This window comes from Geospiza fortis, unplaced genomic scaffold, assembly GCF_000277835.1.
Source record: "Geospiza fortis unplaced genomic scaffold, GeoFor_1.0 scaffold130, whole genome shotgun sequence".
NCBI classification, from domain to species: Eukaryota; Metazoa; Chordata; class Aves; order Passeriformes; family Thraupidae; genus Geospiza; species Geospiza fortis.
In genome coordinates this window covers 18,250,708-18,265,974 of record NW_005054300.1, presented here as the reverse complement: position 1 = coordinate 18,265,974, position 15,267 = coordinate 18,250,708, and the positions used below count along the sequence as shown (strand labels likewise).

The 15,267-nt window shown below is 41.6% G+C and overlaps 1 protein-coding gene across 1 annotated transcript in view; it reads right to left on the bottom strand.

Annotated features, from left to right (window-relative positions):
• Positions 1–10,489: 10,489 nt before the first annotated feature.
• The window catches only part of RGR (retinal G protein coupled receptor), a 12,205-nt gene continuing 7,427 nt past the window's right edge, over positions 10,490–15,267 (bottom strand). Inside the window, exons 4-7 of the mRNA XM_005417289.2 lie at positions 14,185–14,338; positions 13,447–13,564; positions 11,840–11,953; positions 10,490–10,909 (exon numbers count right to left, since the gene is read on the bottom strand). Of these exons, the coding sequence (XP_005417346.1) occupies positions 10,766–10,909; positions 11,840–11,953; positions 13,447–13,564; positions 14,185–14,338 (530 nt within the window). The 3' untranslated portion in view covers positions 10,490–10,765. The remainder of the gene's footprint in view (positions 10,910–11,839; positions 11,954–13,446; positions 13,565–14,184; positions 14,339–15,267) is intronic.

Sequence of the window (15,267 nt, the reverse complement as noted above, 5' to 3'; positions counted from 1 at the left end):
CCAGCCTGGGATGTGAGGAAGCAGTGCAGATGGCAGCTCTGCAGCTCCAGTACTGCTCCTTGGTCACAGTACAGCCACCTCACCTAGAAAGACCTCCCAGTTAATTTCTTTTCCATCACCTGGGATGAAAAGAAATAAGAAACAGACTAGTGACAAATAATGTTGTTTGGAGCCATGACTTCATGGCTCTGTCAGGAGGGTGGGCTGCTTCTGAAAAGAGGCAGAAAAAGCTTTAAACCATGGAATTCCCATCATGCATTATAGATGAACCAGCTTCTCTGAGTTAAATTGTCAGTGCAGCAAAGGAAGGACTGGCTGCTAGCCCCAAGGCACTGCAGGAGCCTGGTGACTTGGTGAGATACAGTGCCCAGCACAGGCTTACTGGGGGTTGGTTATTCCACATTATTCCAGTCATATTTAACAGCTCCCAGCAGGAGGAGGGAGGGATCTTGCAATCTGACTGCATCCAAAATGGAAGCAAAATCATCATCCAGCAAATGTCTGAACTGGTCTCCCTTTTATTCCTGCTTGCCTGTAGGCTTTTAAATAACAATTAAACCCTCTTAATGGGATTTGTGTACCATATGGCACCTTTCTCACAGGATGACACTTTCTTATTTCTATCCTGTCATTTTTCCATATCTACAAATAGTTTTCAGCCAGAAAAACAACAGACACCATTTAGAGACATTCAAGGAGAGAGCACCATCCCTTTGGATAGTTATTTGTACATCTTTGTCTGAGGCATTGTGTTCTCTTGTGGTGGTAAATCAATGGAGTAGATTTCAGTGGTGTCCTGGTTTAACCCCTAATCAGCAACTAAGCCCCATGAGCTGTCCACTCACTCCCCCTGCAGTGGATAGGGAGGAGTTGGAAGAGTAAAAGTGAAGAAACTCATGAGTGGAGATAAAGACACTTTAATAGGTAAGACAAAAGCCACATCCATAAGCTGAACAAAACAAGGAATTTATTCAGCACATCCCATGGGCAGGCAGGTGTTCAGCCATCCCCAAGAATGCTGAGCTTCCTCACATACAAGTTACTTGGGAAGTACTTCCTTCTTCTCCCATCTGTATATACTGAGCATGATGTAATACAGTCTGGAATATCCCCTAGGTCAGCTGAGGCCAGCTGTCCTGGTTGTGTCCTCTCCCAGCTCCTTGTGCACCCCCAGCCTCCTCACTCATGGGGTGAGGAGCAGAAAAGGCCTTGGCTCTGTGTAAATGCTGATCAGCCATAAGGAAAACATCACTGTATTATAAACGCCAAATCCAAAATATTGCTGTACACTAGCTGCTATGAAGAAAATTAATTCTGACCCAGCCAAAACCAGAACAAGTGGCAAGTTCAGGCCTCTGAAATGTTATAGCAAAAAGAAGTTAATAAATGCTCAATGTAAACAGAAACTGTTGGGTGATAGGATTCTGACCTGCCTCTAGACTTGAATCCCTTAGTTTTGTTTGTAATACTCTCGTTTTTGCTGGTAATGAATTCTGAGAAAGAGTAACTGCAAAAGAACACCATTTTTATAATTTGGTCCATGTAACACAATGGTATTTCTTGTCTTACTGATGCTTGCAATGCTTGCTTCTCTTTTAATTTCCTCCTAATCCTATTTCAAAGCACTGAGGTTCAGCCAGCAGTAGTTACACAGCTGTTTGGTAGTAGATGGAGTCTTTAATTATGGGCAATGCCATGGGATTAATGTTTCTAATTTCAACTGCTGGGTGGGGTTTCACTGGAGTCAAGAACCATGTTTTTTCACTGATGCTTCAGGTTGAAATTCATTGCTGCTTCATGTGCTGTATTTATAGTTATGGCCGCTATTATACATTTGATTTCAAATGCCCTCTTTAGGCAATTGTTTCAGAGGTGCTGATACTCTGCTCTCCCCACCTGTCTATCCCACAGCAGGTGTGTCTGTCTGTCTGGAATGCTGTCCAGTGTACAGCTTCCCCTGGAGGATCCTGCTTTTGAATAAGCACCTGGTGTCTTCTAAACTTTTAGACCAGTGAAGCTGGCTAGTGTGACTCCCTTCAGCAAGCACATTGGGATCAGATCTGACTGTATCTGTGATGTGCTCCACTTTCCAAGGGCTCTTGGAGAATCTAGGGGAATGTTTCAAAATAGTTTTGGCCTTAATGTAAAAGAAAGCATTAGTTGCTTCACAAGGGTTGATCACTCCACTGCTACCCAAGAAGATATTACACTTGATTTGCATCCTTAGGAATGGATTATGATCTCTCAAATACCTGCTATCAAAACCTTACCTGTCTGTTTATGTTAGAACAGGACATAAGGTTACCCCTTCTCTCTGAGCATGAGGCCAACGTGGCCCCACAATGCTAACCCTTCATCCTTGCCAGTCACAGCCCCTGTAGCATCATTTGAGCCATTATGGAAGCATTGCAAGCACATTGATTACAGTATAGGCAGTCCTGTTTCACCAAGGGCTGAGGGAATAAAGCTGTGCACAGGGAAACTAAGGGGTCAGGGTTTACTGAGCCAGGAAGGACAACCATAATCATCTAGTCTGAAACCAGGCCAAAAGTGTCTTCAGAGTTATCTGTCTTTGTCTAAAAGTTTGCAAGCGATGGTGGTTTCACTACTTCCCCTGGAAAGCTGTTTCTGTCCTTCATTACTTTGTTGCTGGGAAAATTCCCCTTATTTCAAGGCTGAATTTTTCTGACTTCCACTTTTATTCATTGGGTCTTTGTCAGCCAGATTGGAAAGCTCCTCACGTGTGTCTTCCCCAAGAGCAATTACCTACACAGTGTGATGAAGGTATGTCTACACTTTCTCCTCAGTGAGCTGAATATGCTGAGCTTCCTACCCATCTTGTCAGAAGGCATGGGCTTTTTTAAAGCAGAGAATTCATTTGTGACACTCACTTGAACTCTGTCCAATGTCTTCAAATCCTCTTAAAATGCAGACACTAGGACAGCATTCAGTAACCTAGTAATGGTCTTGGCAGTGCTGCCAAATGATGCTGAAATCCTTCATTATTTCTGCTTCATATTATTCTCCCCCACCCATATTCAAGAATCTCATTAGTCTTTTTTGCAACAGCATTGCCCAGACAGCTTACAGTGAGGCGATTATCTAAAATGACCCCTAAATCCTTTTCTGAGCTCTGTTTTTCAAAGCAAAGTCTTCTATCATGTAAATATAAGCAACTTCCATTCTTGGATCTCAAACATTTGATCTTACCAAAATGCATTTTTGCAGGTTACAACTATTTACCCTGATGGCTCACTTACCGATCTGTCTGTTAGTTACTACTCCACACAGTTTTATGCCACCTGAAGATGGGACTATAGCATAGAGAAGCAGAACAAAAGAGTCAAAAAAATGTCTCTGATTTTAAAATGTCCCTATTCAGTGGTATCTACCTATGAACTGTATTTTAAGAGCTGCCAGTAGCCTAGTATTCAGTTCATAGAACATGTTATGTGGTAATTCTGTAAAAGGTATTATTTGCTGTATTTTACTTATCCTTACAAATATCCTGGAGAAATTAAAGTTTTCACTAGGAACACGAGTCTTTGCATTTTATCCTGGAAAAAACATCATGATCTAAATTTCTTCACATCTAGTCAAGTCAAATAAATTCCAAATTGTTCAGTTGTCAAAACCAGGTCCAATTATTAATTAAAAATAATTATTCCTAATTGGTAGTACAAGAATGTGATTCTAGGAAGGTCTTTTCTGGCTTAAACAATTCAATAATGTTGAGTTGCCTAGTCCCAGGTTTTGAATCCTTGCTGAAAACAGGCTGCAGTGAAGTGGTTCAATGTGCTGACAAAGGACATTAAACAAAAATCCCTTCTCTTTTCAGATCTATAGTCTGCTTAAGGTCCTTTCCCTTACTTTCTGTGTGGATTCCACTTTGACAGAGAGCTTAGGTACCATCTCAGGCTTGGGGACCGTCCTCCAGGAGCTGCTGTATCACATGCCAAGAATCTCAATACTTAGATTCTTTGTAGATAAAGGGCTAACAGTAAATCAGTCCACTGTCTTGTCTCCATTAAGATTTTTGTTTGTTATCTATTTCAAGAGAGTTGAACCTTCCTAGTAAAAGAAAGACTTCAGAGTTCTCTGGGAAATGCAGTATTTAATCCATGCCTCAGAGGCACCATTCCATGTGATACCCAGGACATGCTCCACTCGATGAGCTGCTGAGACAGAAGCACAACTGCAGGGTGCTGATCAGCTTTAAAGTTTGAACTGGCTCTGGTTCAGTAGTGAAAGAGCTGACAAATATTGCCCCCAAAGCACTGGGTTTGCTTTTCTTCTGTTTGTTTGATGGCATTTTCCCTGCCCCATCTGTACTTAATAGCATCCTTAACCTGCTGCTTCTATGGCTGATTTCAGCACAATGGTTTCTCATCCAATGGGATAAAATTTCCTTGCAAACTGATTGTGTTTGAATGATGGGTCAGCTTATTGATAGAGAAATCAAGAATGTTGCTGTAGCACCTCAGGGTGTAGTTCAGTGGAAGAAATATTGGGACAGTGGACACAAATCAATGAACACCATGAAAAAATCTGTTTTCTCACTGTTCACCAAGAAGATTAAAAGAGTGGCTTCTCCAGCAATTTGAGCCTCCAACTGTCACCTGTCAAAATACAGTTTGTTTTCACTGTCAAGATCTAAAGCACACTGAAAGCTTAGCACTCTTGCTGTAGCCCTTGCAAGCTTGCTGTCTGTTTCCACTTGCATAATATTCTTTGTTGGTTTTTATAACATAGAATCATAGAATGGCTTGATTTGGTTTGGAAAGGACCTTAAAGATTATCTAGTTCCAGCCCCTCTGCCTTAAGCAATGACACCTTTAACTAGACCAGGTTATTCAGAACCCCATCCAACTTGGCCTATATGTAAGGGAACTACTGCTGTCTCCATTTAAAAAAATATATATGTTTGTAGGATACAAATGTTTGTCTTCCTAGAGTCATATTTTTGTACTACAGTAATTAGAATTATTTTTCAAACTTGACTTTTGACAGAATTGTAAAAAAGTATTAGGCCTTGATTTTTAGCTACACAATTATTTTTCTAAATCCCAAGAACAAATTGTTAGTAAAGAAAACACATTTTCTACCATTAGAGACCTACTGAACTAGGTATTTTCTTCTGAAACATAGTTCTAAACAATTTTTAATTAGTTTACATTAATTTGAGACCTGGGTTAATTAAAATTAGATTCCTTTAAAACAGGTAATTGAATTTGCATCTGAAGTACATTAAACTGGCATTTAGTCAAAAATGCCAAATCCGCAAATGTCAAAAGGCCAAAAGTGCAAAATCTTAATTGTCTTGACCATTTCTGTGGGTCAGAGTCTCAAGGGAGGTATCAGCTCTCAGCAGCTCCCTTTGCTTCTCCTCTCTGGCACTGCTCAGGGGTATTATTCCTAAGCAGTGAGCCCTGTGCTTGTCTCCTGCTTCTTCTGAACCAAGGAAAACCTGTAGCCCAGCACAGCCCCTTTACACAGCACCAGCTCTCCTCTTCTGACAGTTCTGTGATCTGAAGTTCTGCTCTGAACAAAACCTGCTTTGGAAGATTTCATACATGATGAACACAGGAAGAAATTTCAGTCTGCAGGAATCCAAGGGTCTCACAGTGTCTTAAAACTTGCATGTACAATTTCAATTGTATTAATAATCACTCAGACTTGCATCTCATTGAGAAGCATTTTTGTGTTTAACAGTGCTCTTACTGCATCCTTTTGTCTTTCAATGATATACACAAAAGATTACATTAGTAAGCTTCCAAACAACACCTAATATAGATGTGTAGGCATGTGTGCTCACCATTTGAAAACTCTTATTATTTTACATAATAATAATGCACCAGGCCCATCCTCCTTTTTTCTCTGCAGAGAGTGAAATGCCTGTTTTCATAACAAAGTCTTGTGAGTATTTACAGTGTTAACCTGGCCAGGGTAGCTCATACAGACCATTGACTGTAATCCTCTGATGAACAATCTCAAATGTGAGTATGTATAAAAAGGCAGATGGTACCAAATATTTTTGCAGATTAACTCAAACATGCAAACTCTCACTGTCATGGGCTGGGGTGTGAACCTCTACTTTGTCATCCTTGCAGGTGGAACATGAAAAGAAATTTAAGTGGGACATAACAGGAAGGATGAGTACTTGTGACTAACACTTGCCATTCATCATGCTCAAAGGATCTTATATTTCACTTTTTGTCTTTGTATCCCATCTTGTTGAACCAAGCCAATCACTAGCACTTGGGTCCATGTTTAAGATTTTGGCATCCTTTTTTTCCTCTATGATGACAAAACCAGCTCACTGCCCTGTTTTACAGTAATGCAGTTCCAAGAGGCATGATGATAGACTGGGAACAGTGTAGATTCCTCCTCTGACCCTCTCGCTGAATTGTTGTGTAATGCTCCCATCAGCTGTACTGCAGGTGCTGGGAAAAACACATCACAATGTGTGTGAGGCACATGAGGAATGTGCACTGCAGAAAAGCCTGACTCCTTTTATTGAACTCTAGGGTGTTTGTAAGTGTGGGCAGTGCAGGAAAGCTGTCAGCCAGATCTGGATTTGCAGCACTATTGAGGACACACTAACTTCATTTGGAGTTGTGGGTGTTTAATAACGTTGAAAATAGAACTGAGTGAAATGCTATTTGAGGTGTGAGGCTTTTATGTCTGCTGAAAGAAAACCTGAAGAAATTACACTTTGTATCTAGTGAAAAGGAGAAAAAATTGCCTTCTGATTTTTCTTTGAAAGTCTGTTTTTCATCATTGTGTCAGAGGCTCACTCTGAGCAGAATTAGTTTGCCTGTGAGAGGGATGGAAGGGTGTTTAAGTGATATTGGATATAATGCTGCAGATCACCGGGCATTAAGAGGAGTTGGATGCTGAATCAAGTAACTGAAGCCTAAGGAGAGGCCCACCTTCCACTTCTATTTTGGTTCTGTGTTCAAAATCTCCCCAACAAAGGGTTGCAGTGGCTAATGTGACATAACCTGAGGTGTCATTTAATTATTTTTAACAGTGGGCACACAGTTCTTGTAGTCACTCTCATCTTTAGTGGCAGGACAGGTATTAATCACTGCTGTTCATATTGGCTGTACTGGCTTAAGGTAAGTCTCCATTTTCTTGTTCTTATGCAGTTTGCTTTAGGGAATAGGTGGAATACTATGTGTACCGGAGTGTCTTGCATCCCCTGTATAACCCCCTGGCCTGTACTTTGGTTAGGGTAATGAAAATCCTGTTTCTAGCCATCTGTGACTCTCCAGAGTGCAAAAACATGATGGGATTTTGTATGCTTCAGCCTAAACTACTCAAGATAACACCTTGTTGTGACAGGTCTTATCAGGATGGTAAGAGATATCCATTGGCAAGACCTGGACAACCAGCAGTGCCATGGAGCACTGGGCCAGCACATTGTGGTGAAGGGTGACTGTGCTAAGGGTAAACTGTGTAATTAACTGGAAGTATGTGTTGGGCTTCTTGATGCACTGCTGTTTGCTTTCTGACATTTTCCTGAAGCAGAGCATACTTGTTTAGGCCATTGTTAGTGGTCATCAGCCACTTCTTGATGTGGATAAACCCATGGTGAGAACTAGTCACAGCCAGAAGAGAGACCAGTTATCAGGTACTGCTAGATCTTGGTGACCAGTCCCTGGAAACTCTCATGTTTATTTCCACGTATCTTTTTGTTTCAACTTATTTTGTGGAGAGAAAATATCCATAATGCAATAAATGAGCCATGAGCAACCTCAATTCCTCCCTTCTTTGGCAGGAAGTCAGCAGCCAAGGCTATAAACTAGAGTTTGAAGAGTTTGTTCAAATGCTTTGTTTAATTTGTTCAAATGCTCTCTTCACTCAGGAGCTTTTTGTAATTTGTATGAAGGATCCCTCAGGCTGGGACAGCTATGGGCCTGAGTGGCTGAGAAGAATTTGTTGAAGATATTTAGGGGGGAGATAAATGACAGGAGAAATGACTCAGGTTTTGTGTACATCTTTAGGTTTAGAGGTGCAGAGTGAAACCAGGAGGGATTTCTGACCCAGTGGGAGAAACAGTGCACAGGAAGCCATCTGAAGTGAGTGTCTCTCTCTCTTGGGTGGGACAGGCTGTTCTCATCTCACTGTAATGCACTCTGCTGCCTCTGCTTAGTCCCAGGCTTATAGCACTATGCTGGGCCATATGAACATACCCTGTGTTCTTCACAGTCCATCTGTAAGTTTTACACCATCTGGAAGGTTTCAGTGACTTTGTTACCTTGCATTTCTTCAGTGGAGCTCTAGAAGACAGCTTTGGTTGCTGCTCAGGACAGAGGCCCCATTTGTCTCAAGGCTTGAATACCATTTACCAATTATATGCTAAGTCATGATATTCAGCTTTACCCATCACTACTTCTCAGTAATCAATACGAAAAAGCATGCACAAACCGAAGCAGAGGCATATTTAGATTTGTAGCTGTCCAACAAAGAAACAGCTCTGCTGCTTTCTACTCCCACATTAAAAAGTTTGTAGAGCAAGTCAAAAGTCAATCTGCAAATGGACTAAGAGCCAAAGTCTGAGTTCCTGATGTGTTTCCTTTAAGCCAAAGGGACTCAGTCCCCAACCAAATGTCTTTAGCTGTTATTTATTAGGTTATTACAGTCTTTTTATGTAAGCCATAATGTGTTTCAGTAGGCAGACATGAAGACCATACCTCAAACCATGAACTTCAGAAAATGCGCATCTCAAATGAATTTTACTGTTTGCCCTATCATTCTTCTGCTACTGGGAGCAGCAAACAATCATTCCATCTCTCATGCCCTGTATCCCTGGTTCAATAAGGCTGTCTGTTCTCCTCACCAACCACCTCTTCCGAGCCAACTCTTGCCTTCATTTCCTCCCTACGGTGTTCAAGCTTCTCCCTGTGTTTGATCATCTCTGTGGCCCTTTTCTAGTTTATCCTCTCTGAGTTGGAATACCCAAACCATGCACCCTGTTCACTGAATAAATGGTTTTCAAGTGGTGTGGCTGTGTCCTGTTTTGTTACCTATTCCTTTTTCAGTGCTTTTTTAGCATTCTGCTGGGATTTGTCTTTGTGACCCTGCTGACAGTGGAGCTGGTGATTGCAAGACCTACCCATGCCTCTTTCCTGATAAAGAGATAATTGCACATTCAGAGCCTGTCACTGTAGATACATACTGAGAGATAGTTTTGCGCCCAGACACATTATTTTGCACTTATCAGTGCAAACATTTTGTCATCTTCTCACTTTATATTATATGTACCTAAGATGTAAGTCTTAGCTGTCAGCATTAGATGTTATTATTCTGCATAATTTTGTCATGGCATTATTCAGTGCTCTGTCAGGTAGTTTGTGACCAGATTGAACCTCATGAAGTCCCAAAGCACATCTCTGAATGGGATCCTGCTGGTTAACTGCTGACAAAATGACATTTATTCCCCATCTCTAGACATGAGAGGAATTTTCCTTCTATCCACTGATTGTTTAGCTTGCAGGATTGTACCATTTACCCTTTTGTATCTCATAAACAACTGCTTTCCCTTTTAGTATGTTGGAAGGCATCAAAAGGATGGATCAGCTTTTTCTTTGGTTAGTTTCAAAAACCCTTTCACTGTCAGTGCTTGGAAATGAACCATATGATCCCTGTAAGTATCAATTAAGTTTGTTTTTTTGTGCACAAAATCTCTCCTAATCTGTGTCGTGCACATATTTTTTTACAAATGGGCAATTCTGAGACACATCTTGTAATAACAGGCAATATCAACTGACAGTTTTTCATCCCATAGGCAATATGAGCAACATGAGCAAATACAAATGTTTAAAATGGACATTTCTGAGAGTTTAAAATACATTTAAATTGTGATAATTATGAAAGTGACTTTTTAATTGCTCAGACTCTTTAATCACTGCTGATTCAGGAATTGCTCTCTTATGTATAACATAAGGGAATTTAATGGAAGATGTGAAGTTAATTTTTATTCTTATGACATTTTTGAACAGAATCTGACTCATACCTCCCTTTAGTTTTTGCTCAATATTCAACAAAAAGATGAATGTTTTTTATGAGGGACTATAAGCTTTTGATTGTCCTGCTAAGCAGCAGCTGCAAAATCCGATGCAGTTTAGTGTGTGACAAAGCTGAATGTCATGCAGTAACTCATTTGAATAGGAGCCAAGCCAATGTTCCTTACTGGGGAAACATGCTCACTAAAATGCTTTTATGGAACTAGGATGTCAGATTCATGATGGAAATTTGGAAATGCCTGTTTTGGGTGCACTGAAAATGAGTTGTTCAGATGAACAAGCTATTTATACAGACATGTGGTCAATACTGGATACTGGTTTAATCTTCTAGTAATCCAGACATTACCATATGGACAACCTGCACAGATTGATCTGATGAGGCCTCAGTGGGTAAATGAATATCCTGCTTCAGTTAATTTGCTGAGCTTTTATGTTAGCTTTTATCAGGAGAAAAAAAATGCTTTCCAGCACATAGTTTATTCACAGTGACATATAAAATGAGACTGATGACAATCGACACAGGTTTAAGGCAGCTTGTTTGACAAGCAGCTCATGATGGTTTGGACAGTTGTCTGGAGGGCTTTCTTTCCATACTTCATTGTTTGCAGCCAATGCATAGCCTTTCCAATGTGGAACCACCTTTGCACATACATATCAGAGAATGCATTCGGTTTTCTCTTGAATTTTGCTTTCAGTGATGTACCTGCAGTAATTTTGTTTAATACCATAATGGGTTATTTAGTTTTGTTATCAACCTCTGTTTTCTCAATCTTCTGTCCTGTGAGGAACTGCCATATTCCTCCTCTGTAGTTCTCATTTCCCAGGGCATATACAAAGGCATCCACCGTTGGCACAGTCTTGGCAACAAGAGCAGGAATCTGTCATGAGACACAATATTTATTACTAGGAAAACACTGAGAAGTGTTTTCCAGTGGGCTGATGTCAGCCTATGTTTAGTTTCCCTTTACCAAAAAAAAGCCTGTCTCCAATAGCATTAGCTTGCTACTCCCAGACAGGCGAGAAGTAAAACCAATTTGGCTGGTGGGAAGTCCTACTCAGGAAATTACAGTTTCCAGGAGAAAGATTTTAGGTTGGCATTGCCTGAAACAGGGATAATTGAGTTGAGAGTGAATACAAACGCTCAGGAGGAGTGAAAGGTGTGCCATGGACACCTTTGGATGGATAAACAGGCTGATGTTGGTAACACATTTCATGTGGGATACTGAATACAGTATGCATTTGGTGACCTGAAACTGGGCTGATTTTGGGGCATGGAATGAAAGTTGAAAGGTTTGATGTGATATTACTGAGTCCCAGCGGGGGCTTTGGAGCCAAGACTCATAGAAGAAACGGGGAAAAAGGAGGCAGCAGAGCCTTAGGAGTGATCAATTACAGCTTCCCTGAGGAGAGAGAAGTATTAGAAATATGAATGAGACAATGAGTCTCTTTAAAACTGAAAATTCTGAGCTAGTACCTCACTCTGAGAAGGACACAAAAAGCTCCTACATGGCACAAAACAATACAGGTTCAGTACAGGTTACACACCCCTAACTAACTGCTGAAGAAAAATACCCCAGACTTCCTAAATTTTTGCTTGATCAGAGCAGTAATGCAATGCCTTTTATATCACTATGCTTGCCTGTTTTCACTAAAAATGGTAGATGAACAGAATGCTTTGAGGAAAAGGACTACTTCTTATATATGTTTTTACCAGTAAACCCAGTAGTAAGTAAATTGGCAATGTTCAAGAGAGACAAAGAGAGGGGAGGGATGAAATGTCACTTTGGGGTCTGGGGGCACCCACGTACCATGCGGTATTTTGGTGGGATGAACATCACATTTTCCACTGCTGCGTAGGAGCACAGGAGGCAGTAGGGACCCCAGCAAATGACCAGTGTCTTCAGTGGCAAACCAGTGTTAAACTGGAAAACAAGAGCAATAGGTTTGTGTTTCACAATCACATGCTGCAACAAATGGATGGGAGAGGTCCTGTGGCATTGTGGTTTGTGTTCAGTAGCAGGAGAGGATCAGCCAACAGGACATGGGACAGAACAGTGCAGCAGCACCAAAGCTCTGATCCTGGGCGTGGGTGGGGAGTGACAGACATGGCAAAACACCTCGTGGTAGATCAGATAAATCTGTGTGTGCTAGATATAGAAGCCATGGCCAGTAACTCCTCCTGAGGGGAGAGAGCAATTGACAATTTAAGTAAAATTGAAGCAATTGAAAATTAAGTGAAAATTTAAGTGAAAATTTAAAAGCAGATTAAAAGGAATTATATTTTGCTGGCTTCCTAGATGGTCTTGCAGACGAACTGTGTGAAGCCACTGCTATGCTGGTACAGATGCAGTAGCTGTGTGGTGGTAGGAGCATTTCTCTGTCCTTTATGCTAGGGCCTATCCATGGCATTAACCAGCTGTTCCCAAGTATCTTATAAATATTAATGACTAAAGAAGTGATAATTTCATCCTTAAATTTTCTGCATTGTAACTTGTCCACACTGCTACAGAGAATCATGACAAAGAAATCACGTGTTAGTGCATACAAACTCACTGGAAAAAAGTAATAGACATAATAATGAACACTGAGATTTGTTCAAGAAATATATAGAAGGCACAAGTATTTATTCCAGTCAGCTCCAAACAAGTGTGCCTGACTGCCAATATAACATTTCTCTTGAGATCTGACTGTCTTTACTGAGTGCAGGGGTTGGGCTGTGCCCACCAGCCATGCATAGTGCCCCAGACTGTACAGCCTGCACCTCAGTAAACAACTTATATAATCACCACATTAGATTCCCATAAACCTGCCACACTGGAGCAATTCCTTTGTTTCCAGTTCATAAAGATTTCTGACTTTCCTCAGCCAAGTGTTAACACAATGTGTATGGGAAGGCCCTTCTCCCCCCATGGGGTGCCTGCATGTTTCCTTGCAGAGCTGTACTTCTGTCTGACTTCCTCAGCCATAAGCCAAAGGCCTGTAGCAAAGTAGGAAATAACAATCCTTCCTGAGATATATTTCCCTGGCTAAAAATTGATATGCTATTGCCAAATATTCTGTATACTCTGTGGGGTTTTTTTGAGGAGAGTTGGACCAGTGTTGACGGAGGGAAATCTTCGGGATCACTGGTGCAACTTCCTCTTTGATGGGGAACTGTTTACAGCACTAGGTTGGGGCAAATGTGGCCATCTGGTAAAATGCTCACATTTCCAAGGATGGTGTTTCCATGAACTTTCTGAATGGCTCCATTTTGTGTTGCACTACCCTCCTACTCAAGTAGCATTGGGGAGTTAGGACAGAAGGAGCTGAGTCAAAGTCTTTGTGAAAGAATTGGTTTTTTTTCAAGGACTTTGTCTCTATTGAATGCAGCACTATTTTGTCACGGTGATTGCAGGGGTTCAGGGAGCTTTCTTACCTTAAAGTTCCCAGTTTTCCTGAACTTTTGGTGTATGGACTGATAGGCTGTCAGCATGATGAAGCCTGGGATCATGAAATTGAAAGTGGACAGAGCAAAAAGGAATGTGACATAGTTTCTGGGAAAGGTGAGGAAGGAAGAAAAAAAGAGGGTGTTAATTCAAGTCTAGTGCATTTATGTAAACTTGCTGTAAGTATTTACCAAATTGTAATTCAAAAATTGCTAAAACCACTTTTGTCAACATGCTTCAGGTGCAGCATTTGCTGGAGGCCAGTTAAGCTGTGCCATGCTATTGTGTGTGGGATGGATAGTCTTGTAGAAAATCACAACAGGTGTTTGTATTCTAAACCCAAACACCACTACTCAGACATCTGTGTTGGCCTGCATAAAGCCAAAAGCTTTATGAAAATATTCTGAAACTATTATGAAAATATTATGAAACTATTCTGAAAGAGTTTCAAGCCCTAAACCCAGAGAGGATGCAGCGTATAGATGAGTGGGGGAATGGCAGAAAGCTGAGCACCAAGCTGTCCCACAGAGGAATCTGAGTTTAGCTGTTCTGTGTGCCACCATGTGAGTCCAGGCAGCCTGGGGTGGTGCCTTGTCCCAGCTGCCGGGGAAGGACATCTGCCCCAGGAACAGTGCTGGGCACAGCTGGGAGCTTTGTGTGCCACCAAGGCCATCCTAGGGGATGGCAGCCTCCACTCTGCTCCTGTGGGAGCTGGCCCTGGCCCTCACCTGTCCCCTTTGCTGTAGTCCAGGGTGCAGCAGGTTCGGAGGGGTTCGTAGTCGTATTCTCCCCACCCCAGCAAGGGCATCACGGACCAGAAGGCAGCAAACAGCCATGCAAACACCATCATGGAGGCAGCTGTGCTCCACTGCAGCCTGCTTCCTGTGGGAAGAGGAAAGGGGGTCTCCATGCCCTGAACAAAACCACTGGAAACAGCTGTCAGGCCCTTGGGCCTCAGGCAGAAACAAGCAGTTGTTTGTGCTTTGTGTCCTGAAGCTGACCTGAGTTTGGAGGAATCAGTCTTCCATAAAATATGAAGAAAGCTTTTAGGAAACAGCAAACTGTACTTCCCTTTTGTGTGTTTTACTTAGACAAATGCTGTATTGCTACTCAGCATTGTACCACACTGGATATACAGCTGCTGTTACAAACATTATATTCTTGTGTTTTGGGAATGTGTTTAAGGACACAGATGAGGCAGCAAGTAGAATGAACAGGGTGATGCAATAAACAGTGTTTGAAGAAACTGAGTCCAATTGCAGAGTGTGGGGCAGGTCAGAAATGCGACTCTGCACACACTCCCCAGCCCCTGCGCTATTCCTTCCTGCCAGGCCAGGAGGGTGTGGATATCTCATATACCCTGTTCTAAAATTACTGGTCATCAATTTACGTATGTGAATATATATATACAACCCTAGAACAGAGCTTGTTCTAAAAATACTACTGGACAAGTAATTTTGCCCTTAAGATCATCACTTAGCCCATAACAGGAAATGTGAAGCTCAGCATTAGTAATTTTAAAATAATTTTATAATAAAGTGTTCCCTTGTGCCTATCTCATCCGATGCCATCAAATACTATAGGAATGTAATGGAAGATTGGAGACTTGAGAAGACACAGGAAGTATTTCTTCATGGAGAAGGCAGGCAGGCTTCCTTGCTGCTGCAGGATATTGTACTAGCCTCACTGCTTGCATGTAGAAGGGTCTGGATAATTACTGAGGCCAGCGTCTGTCATCATGCCCACGCTGGGCAGCCCGTGATGCCAGCAGCAGCAGCAAGGAGAACAGTGACATTCTCCAGCACTCTTTC